The sequence below is a fragment of the Papaver somniferum genome, unplaced genomic scaffold, assembly GCF_003573695.1.
Source record: "Papaver somniferum cultivar HN1 unplaced genomic scaffold, ASM357369v1 unplaced-scaffold_132, whole genome shotgun sequence".
Lineage (NCBI taxonomy): Eukaryota > Viridiplantae > Streptophyta > Magnoliopsida > Ranunculales > Papaveraceae > Papaver > Papaver somniferum.
In genome coordinates, this window is record NW_020622381.1 from 9,940,411 (window position 1) to 9,952,456 (window position 12,046).

General features: G+C 32.8%; 1 protein-coding gene and 1 long non-coding RNA gene across 3 annotated transcripts; one reads left to right on the forward strand and one right to left on the reverse strand.

Annotated features, from left to right (window-relative positions):
- Positions 1 to 426: 426 nt before the first annotated feature.
- Positions 427 to 3,300, reverse strand: LOC113333115 (GDSL esterase/lipase At1g09390-like). The gene is made up of 5 exons (XM_026579609.1): positions 2,927 to 3,300; positions 1,829 to 2,020; positions 1,582 to 1,742; positions 1,227 to 1,497; positions 427 to 1,139 (listed from the first exon to the last, which is right to left on the reverse strand). The coding sequence occupies exons 1-5, from the start codon at positions 3,204 to 3,206 to the stop codon at positions 907 to 909; spliced, it is 1,137 nt and encodes a 378-aa protein (XP_026435394.1). The 5' UTR covers positions 3,207 to 3,300; the 3' UTR covers positions 427 to 906.
- Positions 3,301 to 3,382: 82 nt separating this feature from the next.
- Positions 3,383 to 7,749, forward strand: LOC113333116. 2 transcript variants are annotated; one of them, XR_003351806.1, is made up of 4 exons: positions 3,383 to 4,503; positions 4,863 to 4,979; positions 5,725 to 5,801; positions 7,455 to 7,749. It is a non-coding gene; the product is annotated as an uncharacterized LOC113333116 (long non-coding RNA). The 2 variants fall into 2 exon arrangements; XR_003351805.1 differs by lacking the exons at positions 5,725 to 5,801; positions 7,455 to 7,749 and adding an exon at positions 6,218 to 6,300.
- The last annotated feature ends 4,297 nt before the right edge of the window (positions 7,750 to 12,046 follow it).

Below are 12,046 nucleotides of genomic sequence, written 5' to 3' on the forward strand. Positions count from 1 at the left end.
AAAGATTAAAAGAAGAAGGAACAAGACACCTAACTTATAGTTGAAATGCTTTAGTTGTTGTCATATTTCTGGTATGAGCTGAGCATATAAAAAGTAAATGTAATAATAGGATTACTATGTTTAGATGAAACATTAGTGGTTGTTTCTACCCAATCACTTTTCTAAAGTTAGGAATATATTGTCATAATTATTATCATCATCTAACTAAAGATTGAAGGATTGTTTTTGCTTTTAGGGATGACTACTGAGATGATTGTTGATTTTGAAGGGTGACGAGTAAGATAATGTGTTGATCTCAACCAATCATGTATAGACATCTTCTTCCTATATAGAAATGACCAATAATTTTAGTCTTGAGCTTCTAGCTTCTAAGAGTGTTTGGGCTTTAGAATGGTTAACAAAAAAAAAAAAAGCTTATGCTAATGGTATTGGGAAACTTTGTATTGGACCTTGCTAAGTAATTTATATGTTTAATTTACAATTTTTACATAGCTTTACTCGCCTGTTATGTGATGCTGAACCAGCTCTTCACTCGCCTGTTATGTGATGCTGTGTATTGCAAGCCTCTACCACTGACCTTTGCTCTGAATAGGGAGTAAGTAGTTTAACTGGGGAAAAACAAGCCCAAGAATACTTTGCAGATCATATGACTATAATTTGGAGTAGCACGTACTGTAATGCATATCTAAAGCTCTTTGATGCACCCAGGACCAACAATATTAGTCATTCTGACCTTTACATATCTAATGTACTAGTAACTAGCTAGTCTCAAATGTGGGATGTTACAAGAGGGAAACGTCGGATAAAAACATCGCTAGACACACATGGCTGGGCAGACTTAGCAAGAACTTCCATACATGCACATATAATATAATAAAAATCGGGCAAATGTGAAAGATTAACTGATTACGCGTTACAGAAGTAGTCGAACTTTAGATTTGGTGTAGAATACGCGCTGGAAAGTATGTTCGAAGCGACAATTGTATTAGCAGCTTCAGTATAATGAGTTCCATCCCAACTTATAAATTTAGCCCCCTCTTCACAAACGCCGCATTTTGGATGACCGCATATGTAGCTAGCATTGTAGTTATAAGGGCTCCCACCATGTCCGCAGCATGCCATTAAGGGACTCTTGAAACCTGAAAACAAGTACAGATAATAACATATGAACACACAGATTGCAACCGCAATAATTCATATTTGTTGCAAGATTTCGGAAAACTTACCATATTTGTTAGCATTGACAACGAGGTCGTACTTAAGCTTGAATATATCAACATAAACAATTGTTGTTCCCTTCAGTTCTGTTCTTAATTCTGCACAAAGTGCACGCAGTCCATCATTATAAACTTTAGCAGCATCGTTGTAAGTCCGAATACATCCATGTCGATCTAAAACTTTGATTTTCTGGCGAACTGATGTAAGCATTTGAGGTAGACACCCCAACGGTCCGGTGTTGTGGATCCAAAAATTCCTCCCACCTTCATCATATATAGTCTACAGCAAACCAAACAAAAGACCATCATGATACACCTTTCGACAGATTGGAAATAGAAACGAGAACACAAGTTTTGGACTCACTTGAATAGCGTCCTTAATCTCTGCGAGCATCTCGGGGATTTTTTTGACAACTCGAGCATAAGAAACATTTTTACGGAAGGTATCGGCAAGATCATTCTGTCCAATGTCAATATAATAAAGTGCGTTTTTGAATCCTTCTTCATCGATAACTTTTTGTGAACCTAAAATGAGACAACCATAACATTTATCCAGTTGTTCATTTACATAGTATAGAGAAAGGGGATTAAAATGAACACTTGCAATGTACCTTTGGTAGCAGCTAATTGAGAAGAGTGATTCTTGAAGTGTTGGAATTGCATGATTTGGATGTTCAAGGCAAACGGAACGGATTTCGGTAGAGTTGATGATCCTACAACAGCAAAATTAGCACCATTTGCAAAATCTGATCCTCTCATTGAATCCAGATATGGACTCAAATATCCCGTATTCAAACTTTCACCTACAAAATATATTTGACAGCACCCAGTAATTATGTTGTGTAACAATTTCTCACGGCATTAAAAACCTAATAAAACATCAAATTTTTATGACTGTTCAGTAGTTTCACCCACCATATATAAAACAACAAAATGATAATTTTCTTGAATTTATATATGACACTGGTCTCTTAGAGGTACCGTAGCCTGTTAAGTCCGTGACCAACTGACCATGATTGCACCAGATTCAGCCTAAAGAAACAGACACTGCCAGAATTGTGTATGATCCATTGACCCAATTATAGAGTCATATACTCAATTCTAGGCCACAAAATGATGCTTCACAGGTCTACCGGGCAACATATAAAGTAAGGGCCGGGCAAATTCTTGTGCTGTGGAGGTGGTACTCATGCGATTACTGCATCTATTTTTGGATGGAATGCAACATTACATTACTTGAATTTCCTAGGACAAACATTATTCATGAAAATGGTCCCACCAAGTACCCTAGCTAAATTATTCATCCCAACATCAGATGTGAAATCATTCGACTACTCAAGATTTCAAATTTAAAATCTATATCAGTCCTTTTCCTTTAGATTCTAGACCTGGATTTTGTAATAATGAGTTACTGTAAAATTTCAAATTTTAACATCATAAACAAAAAAAAAAAAAACTTCATTTTTTGAGCCAAAACAGTACTTTTTGTATTATTATTATTATTTAGATTCTAACCCAAACCTTACTTAAAACATTGACATTAGTTACTAAACATAAAACAATAGGAAATTATCGTGTACGCCACGCAGGATAACAAAATCTAATCTAAAACAATGTTCTTCTTCCTACAAGATTTCTTCTAGAATGTAAGAAAATCTAATAAAATAATGAAAATATATTAATTTAATCAGAAATAATTATGAACTTACAGAGAAAATCAATAATCAAACGTCCATCAGATAAACGACCAGTTGATGAACGGAAGAAAGAACGACCGTTTGGTAAATTAACATTGAACCCGAGTCCAGCAACAAGTCCACCCGTATCCGTATTTGAATCTCCAAAAGTAAATATTACCGGATTTCTCTTGCTACAAACATTAACCTTCTGTTGTAGTTTTGATGATGATGAAGAAGATATCAGAACTGAAAAAATTACTAGCATCAACATTCCAGTGAAAGAACCCGGATGTTGATGTAGAGAAACCATTTCTCGGATTCTCTAGATTTTTCTTTACTTTCTCATTCTCTCTATCTTCTTCTTCTCTTTATTGTGGTTTTGGAAATGGAAAGATGGAAGCTGACAACAGTAAAGTTGTTGTTAGATGCAAATAACAGTCCATCAAAACTTTTTATCTTGTACACGTGGGATAATGTTAGGACGGTAGTGAATGTAGGGCCATTGTTTTGTTTCAAATGGCTGCAGTATCACCCATTTTTAAGACATTTTAACCACATTTCTCGGGTATTTGTTTCGTCAACCTTCTCATCTTGACTTTGATTATTTTTGACCGGCCGTTGGAGATAACAGTAGTTTTGCAGCAGAACACTTGAGAAATCGCGGACAACGTCGATGGATTTCCTATCTATGACCGGACTCAGAAGTCATGCATGTTTAAATTCAACAGCTCGATTTATTTACCTCGTACTTCTGCCATATAAGTTTGTGTAAGAATGTTCATAAAGGACTCGTGTATGCGTGTTTTCGATAGGATCTTGTTACGTTTAGATGTAAAAAATGGATGAATTGCTTATTCTCTCATAAAATAAATATTGATCGAAGTGGGATACTTTGGAAGATCCACTATGAGGCACGGGATGGATCAGGCCAAAAGGGGGAAAACAATGATGAATCTTGTGAACTAGAGTGGCATTATTGATTACTTTTGGGGATGTTAGTGGTCACTTTATATATGCAACAGCGGCAAGAAAAAAAATAAAAAAAAAGAAGTGCTTCATGGTACTTTTTTTTAGGTACTTGTAGGTGTCTGCAGACTCCGCGGACAAATACCTGTTAGAAGTTTATGAGTTGTGGGAATTAAGTGTTTGACCCTCTCCTCACTCTATCTTACTTTCTTGATTTTGGGTTTGAGAAGAATTTTAATTTTCGAGCCTACTTAAAAGAAAGGGTCAAAATAAAAAATGTCAAGGTCATCAAAATAAATTCATTTGTTGACGTCATTTAAACAAAATAAAATATTCTCAAAGTAGCCATTTTTTCGTTTTTCATTTGTGAGAAGATGCTAAAACAGAGATGAAAGATGGAGATGGATCGAGAGAGAGAGATATTGAGAAGTACAGATCGAGAGAGAAAAAAATGAGAGAATGGTTACAAATTTGATTTTGAGTTTTCTGCTTCCGATCTAAATTGACTAAAAGGATATAAACAATAGATTTGTAAGATTAGATCCAGGTTGCAGATTCAGTTTAATGATCTTATCAATTTTAGACTGCTAAAGTTGCTCCTGATGGTGATGATTTTGATTCATATTATACTCGTGTTTAAGGTAATTTTTAAAATATTTGCTTAATTTATTATGAAATTTAAGTGATTCTTCAATTATAAGCGCATTTGTCATCACATTTTGGTATATGAAACTTGTTTATGTATGTATTTAGGGTTCGATTAAACTATTGGATCTCCATCATCACCTTCGAATATGATATCAATAACGTATTCTCTAATTCGTGATTTTGGATTTGGTACTTATGAAGATAAGATTTCAATCTAACAATTGTTGAAATTCACTTTACTAATTGTCATGTTTTGAATTTGGGTGACTCAGCCTCCAATTGTTGTTTCAATTATTTTAGAAAAGTATTTGATGAATGTATACTAATTTTGATTTTGATGGTTGTTCACAAGGTGTTTTTAGGTGTAGAGACTATCCAAGAAACTGAGGAGATAATTAACGAAATGAAAGAAAATGACCCGATGCGGCTACTGAATCTAGAGGTTCTAAGGATAGTGTGTCGTATCCAGGTATTGTTCATGATTTTATTTTATCTTTCGTGGTCGTCGTTTTCATATCTAGAGATGTTGGCCAGTTCGAATAGTTTTTGTGGTGGATTTGTGATAATGAGGTGATGAAGATGTAAAATGTGGTGATTGTTGTTGCTGACATTAATTAGATTATTGATGCAATTGTGGTGATTTGTGAAACTTTCTGAAGGTATATATGATTTTAATTCTATGAAGACATTAATCACACCTTTTTTTTGTGTATATACTATTCACAAAACTGATTTTCTGTAGAAAATATAGAGATATCAACATAAACATGCATACAAAGGTAGGAGTTGAAACATGCATATCAACTATTTTCCATACCTCATAATTTAACACATCCATGTCTTTCAGTAATTGAAGACATAAGCAGAGATTTTTCTTTCACAATCTTGTAGTCATTGGAATGTCCAAGGTTAAGTGTTATGCTAGTGATCCATACTTAGTTGCAGAATCACTTCGGTCTCTGTTAGGAAAAAAAACATAGAAGGTGATTCCAAAAGTTGCTTAGGAAATCATCAGTTAATGATAATTAAGTCTTTAGTAGGTGTTAATCTTTCTTTCTTGTCCTGCTAAATGTTTTGATTTACGAAATGATTTACACGCTAGGCTTTTAGGAATAGCCCCTAGGATTTTACAAAGATCAACTCCCTTTTGGTACGTTTTAAACCTACGCATCTGACTGAATTTGTTGATGTTTCTTCATAAAATGAATTTGTAGATATTTTCTGCTCATACCAGATCTTGTGGATATTCTCTGCACATAGTGAACTATGGATATATTCTATAAAGACTAAAGTAAGTTTTTTTTCCACTCCCTCTTGGTATCTCTATGATTTTGTTCAATTTCTAAATTTACACATTAGACTGGATTTGTTGATAATTTCTGCACAAAATGAATCTGTGAATATTTTCTGCACATAGGAAACTACGGATACCTTCTGTACAAATTAACAGTCTCAAATATGTAGTTCTTTGTTAGGACAATGGACTGACCATTAGTACTTGATTAGGGTTAAATTATCATACTCTTTTAAGCAGTTGTTAGCTAATAAATATCATCCATATTCTTTATCTCTTATGCGTTAGTTAGATTTTATATGTGTGCGTTTTCTCCACAGATTGAATTTGTGCATATCTTCTGCACGGATTGAAATTGTGTACATATTCTTAATGTTGGTTCTGGCTCTAAGAATACTCTGTTGCATAAAAAGGTATTGCAGGTCCAACGAATCAATAATACATTCATTCATCTGTGGTGAAACTGGATCAAGGATTTTCTGCAAATGCAAGAAACTTCTTCTGCAATTGTATTTGATCCATTGCTGGATACAAGGTCCATCCCAGATTGTTGCATTTATTTAAGTTTTCAATCTTTAGGAACTATGCCAGTGGGGATGTGAAAACTAGATTCATGATCAAGCCTGGTATGATTGTATGAAAACTGAATTTACTAGTAAGTATGAAACTTATTGTCATGCTATACAAACTGTATGAAAATGCTTGAGTATGTATTAAACTGAGTTTTCTGATATTTTCTGCACAAAATGAATTTGTAGTTAGTGTGTCATATCCAGGTATTGTTCATGATTTTCTTTTATTTTCCGTGGTCGTCGTTTTCAATCTAGAGATCTTGGCCAGTTCGAATTGTTGTTATTATGGATTTGTGATAATTAGGTGATGAAGATGTAAAATGTGGTGATTGTTGTTGCTGAGATTAATTATATTATTGAAACAATTTTCGTGACTTGTGAAACTTCGGAAGGTATATATGATTTTCATTCTGTGAAGACATTAATCACACATTTTTTTTTGTGTATATACTATTCACACAACTAATTTTCTGCAGAACATATAGAGAAATCAACATAAACATGCTTACAAAGATATGATCTTAAACATGCATATCAACTATTTTCCATACCTCATGATTTGACGCATCCATGTCTTTCAGTAATTGAAGACATAAGCAGAGAATTTTCTTTGAAGTACTTCCATTATCGAATAAAATTAACTAAATTTATTCTATTAAGACATTAATCACTCAATTTTCTAGGAGATTAAAGGAGTGGGAGAATGTTCTTGGTGATGTTGGCCAACAGTTTCTAGTAGGAGTCAATGTAGTTCGTGCAGCTGTAGATAAGCATTGCATCTACACCAGTTATCCGTATACAATCGTAAAGAGTGCTCCTTACCATTACACTGTTAAGGTTTTTTCCTGTCGAGGTAGTATGCACAGTTTTTTTCCTGTAGAGGAAATATACACACTTCTTCATGTGGAGGATATATACACACTTCTGATGTTACTTTGTATCTTCTTTTTTGATCTTTTTTTTGTTGTTTTTGTTTATAGTGTGCTTCGTTCGCCACGAAAACTTGTAAATGGAGATTTTTTTTGACTCATGTTTTTTAGAATGTTAGTAACTGATGAGTCCTTTTTATTTTTTGTAGGTACAGTACACACTGTATATATTTACATTGATCCTGGTTTTACAAGTGAGTGTTATCGTAATGCCTATTCACATCCAATTCCTCTCATTCCTGATGTCAAGAAACCAAATGAAGTTGATGAACGCACTAAGGTCAACGCTCCTTCTGTTATTAAAGGACTTGGAAGACAGAAAAAAATAGGTATATACCTCGTTCTGAGAAGCCAAGAAAGAAACGGATGTGTGGTAACTGTAGAAAGCCAACTTTTCACAACAAGAGATATCTGGATCCTCCTGGTGAAGCTCCAATCACAAGTGGTAGAAGAAGAGGACATGGATTGAGAAAATATTTTGGCTTATAAGTGAATTTTTTTTAGTTTGAATTACATTTTTATATAGTTTTTTTATTGTTTTTGAGATGTTAAATTTAGCTTTTTACACATTTTTGTTTTTCTTTTCATGTTACTTTTTTGTTTACTTCACAAGGAATAATTTTTTTTTAGACTGGATTGGTTTTTATGTCAAGGTACTATGTGAAGAAATTATTCACGGAGTTTTTATGTGTAGGGATCATGCACAACTTTATTCTTCTCTGTTTATTTTTGAATAATTATCAAAGAAACTATTGGGATCAAAAATAAAAATTGAACGTAACATCTTAAACAAACTTGAAATGTATCTACAACTCTTTTTAAAATCAACTCTTTTTAACTTGCTTATATTATGTGCAGAAATTTACTCTGTGAAGAATTTATCCACACGTTTTATTCTTTGTAGTAACTATTCACACATTTGTTTCTCTGCAGATTTTTCAGATATCAACATGAAAGTTTACACAAATCTATATGAACTAAAGCACATGTATCTGCACAACAAGTACCAATTAAACAACAAGTACAAATTACCTAAAATTCATTCTGTGAAGATATTACTCACACCATTTTTTGTGTAGATAATATTCACACAACTATTTTTCGCACATTTTCAAGTACAAATTATCTAGAATTCGTTCTTTGAAGATATTACTCACATATTCTAGTTGTAAATATTTTTGCTGCTCGCTAGTGGTACTTTAGATGGTAGATGAATGAACTGAAATTTCTCATCATGAAGATTGAACGAAAATAATATCTCCATCTCTTCATTAACAGTATTACACTTCACAACAACAACTACTACTACTACTACCCTGAAAGTTGAGTGCATGTGTGTGAAATCTGGATATTCTATTTGTGTATCCAATGGTTCCCTTTGCACAAACACACTAAACTAACCAAATAAATTTGTGACGTCGAGCCTCCATGATCAGATGCTGCAACTTATATTAGCTACCATCTAGAGTTTATTGCCTCTTTGATATTGAAACTTCATAATGCTGCATATTTGAGATGAAAATCGATGAGGAGTTAACAACTTAACCTCGGTTTTAAGCAACATTATATCAACCATCATACTAGTTGGAGCTAGAAGAAGTCTCGAGTGATGATTATTGTTACAGCCTTGACGAAAATTCACCATAATCTCCTTACTCATATGCATCGGTGTCCTGTATTCCAGTTTCCAAACCTACAATGAGTGAAAAACTTAAGTTTACCAACTGTGATGATATACACAACTGAAAACCGTGAAGATGTTCAAAAAATATACACTTTTTAAAAATTCATTATGTGAAGATATTACTCACACCATATTTTTGTGTAGATACTATTCACACAACTTTTTTTTGCACATTTCAAGTACAAATAAACTAAAATTCATCCTGTGAAGATATTACTCACCTATCCTAATTGTGAATATTTCTGCTGCTCGCCAGTGGTACTTTTATCTAGTAGTAATATCTTGAAAATGTGCGAAAAATATACTATCCTCAACTTGAAAATGTGCTAAAAATATACAACTCGAAACCGTGCAGGAAATATTCACAACTAGAATATGTGTAGGAAATCAACACCTGCACTCATATAAACGTACAAATTCTTCAAACCATAAAACTAAGGATGAAGATTCTCCAATTTAGAATTGTTCTGAATATGCATTCTCTGGATGCAGCTTTTTATGAGTGCAAACAGTACAACGAAGTTAATGGGATTTTTTTTTTGAAAACTACTTGTTCAAGGTTATGATATAAAAACTTAACATCAAACAGTACATGGTCGAGTCACACAACATATACGGGCATAGATGTATTACTGAGTTTTTTATTTTTATTATATAACTACATAACAAACTCTATGCAAATCAAGCATTACTAAAAGTCGTTTTATATGGCCTAGATGCAGATGAAGCTACAAAAACAAATACAAACATTTTACTTTTATGACTAACAATAAGAACAAGCTTAAGTCATCTTTGGATATATCCACAATTCATTATGTGCAGGATTTTTCCACAGTTAATTCTGTGCAGGAAGCATCCACAAGTTTGAGTTGTGAAGAAAAAATCCACAAAAAGAGAAAACAAGAGCATTTTAGTATTTTTCTTTGCTAAATATTATTTAACATGTAATTGTTCAGCATCTAATCAACTTTGTTTACTAGTACCATTCAATATTTCTTCCTTTTTTGATCTAGATTCAAATACTCCTAAAGAAACAAGTACAACTTCAATATATGCATAAAATATGCTAATTAAATGATCATTACTTCCGGATAGGTATTACTTCCGCGATTTCTTCATCATTTGGTTTATTACTCTACATATTTTTTTGTTACCAATTAAATGTAAATGAGTTTATTTCTTCAGTTGATTCTTATATTGAAAAACAAAATCATGATACTAAACCGTGGAGGGAATACTCACAACTAGAATACTTGTAGAAAATTTTCACAATCATTATTCTTTGCAGCACATGAACAATCATCCAACACTCGATCTGTGGAGAAAATATGCACAACTCGATTTTGTGGAGGAAATATGCACGAAATCTAGTATAGCGGAAAAGTACAGTTGTATACCATGAGAATCTAGTATAACAATAAAAATAAGACATTAATAATACAATAGAGATAAAAAAAAGGGAAGAGATTTTATTACTACCTTTACTAACTGATTAAGGGTACACCAATTGCTAGTTAATACCCTTGCAAAAATTTCATCCCTATGATTCTTGTTCAGCTTGATATTCCTGTTCACAAGAAGGTCAATTTCATATACAAAGATAAGCTCATACAAGATTACTCCAAAATACAAGATAAGGAAAGTGAACTATCAAGGAAAACTAAGAAAACACGTATAAATCAAAACTTACAAGTTTGTAAAGCACGTCCAATTCTATGGATTCAAGATGAGATCGCTCCAAATTTAACACAGTAGAAGAAGAAAGTATCCTACAGGAATCCTTAAATCTCGACGATATAAATATGTGAAAAAATTAGCACTTGATGTTGAAGAACCTAAAAAAGAAGAGAAAACAAAATCATTTAGTACCTTATTCTTCATCTGCTTCCATTTTTGTATAGGTTATATTCACAAACACCTATTGTGCAGGATATATTCACACATTTGATTTTTGCTGAAAAATACCTAAAATTTAGTTTCCATGCGGGAAGAATCAACAAGAAGAGAAAACAAAAGCTTTTATACCTTCTTATTCATCTGCTTCCATTTTTTTCTCTTACATTTCTCAGATTTCTTCTTATTTGATGCTTCTAGCTACAAAAAGAAGCACAAATTTTAGTCCTTGTAGAAGATACCCACAAATACAATGAATAGTGTACAAATCAACAGATCTTATACCGTTTATTGCTTGTTTTTTTACTTGATCCTTGGTTTGTTCTTCATCTGATTCTGTATTTTCTAAACCAGATTCAATTTCGATATCAATTTCTTTGCTAATCATTTTAGTTATGTTGTTGCAAGGATCTGATTGAGATTTTGAATGAATACATTGATTTAGGTTTCTATCGATATTGACGATGAAGATTATAATGACGATTACAGAAGAGTCGGAGAATGATTTGTTTTTACAAAAGAATCATAGAATGGTTTGGTTTATCAAAAAAAAAATTCTGGGAATGATTTTTGTTTTTGACAGTGAATAGTTACGAGGAAGGAATGGGGACAACATAATTTCTTATTAGAGGATATTTTGGTAATCTAATTTTTTAATATATGCTAGGGCCTTTAGGATAATTTACATAATTATTTGTATGACCTGGGGTCATAAGAGTAAGACCCATAATATATAGGGTCATAAGAATAATTTACTCTTATGAGTCTCACTAATCTTGAAAATCGGCATGTAAAGATAAGGTTGTCCGAGATTTATTAATCCTGCCATATTTAGGGGCGACCCCAAGAGAATTATGGGCGACACAAAAGACAAAATAGGGTCACCCAAACGTCAAATGTAGCTATCACTTATCTCCCATTTTTTTAATGTCCAAACTACCCTTCACAATCAGTAGATAATTTTACAACCGAGAGTTAATTTAGTTTATATAACTTCTGAATATAAAGTATTCCCAAAATAAAATCCTCTATCTTTTGAATTTTGATTATCCTATAATCGGTAGTAAATAAAGTTATATTGACCCTCGATTAAACTAGACCTTTGGCAAAAATGCAACCATAATCGGTAGTGAATTTAGGTTATTTAACTCCCGAATATAGAGT

Coding starts and splice junctions, on each gene's coding strand:
- LOC113333115 (XM_026579609.1), bottom strand. CDS start 3,206: ATGGTTTCTCTACATCAACATCCGGGTTCTTTCACTGGAATGTTGATG. Junction 2,021..2,926: donor TTTGATTATTGATTTTCTCT/GTAAGTTCATAA, acceptor TATATTTTGTAG/GTGAAAGTTTGAATACGGGA. Junction 1,140..1,226: donor TGTCAATGCTAACAAATATG/GTAAGTTTTCCG, acceptor ACTTGTTTTCAG/GTTTCAAGAGTCCCTTAATG.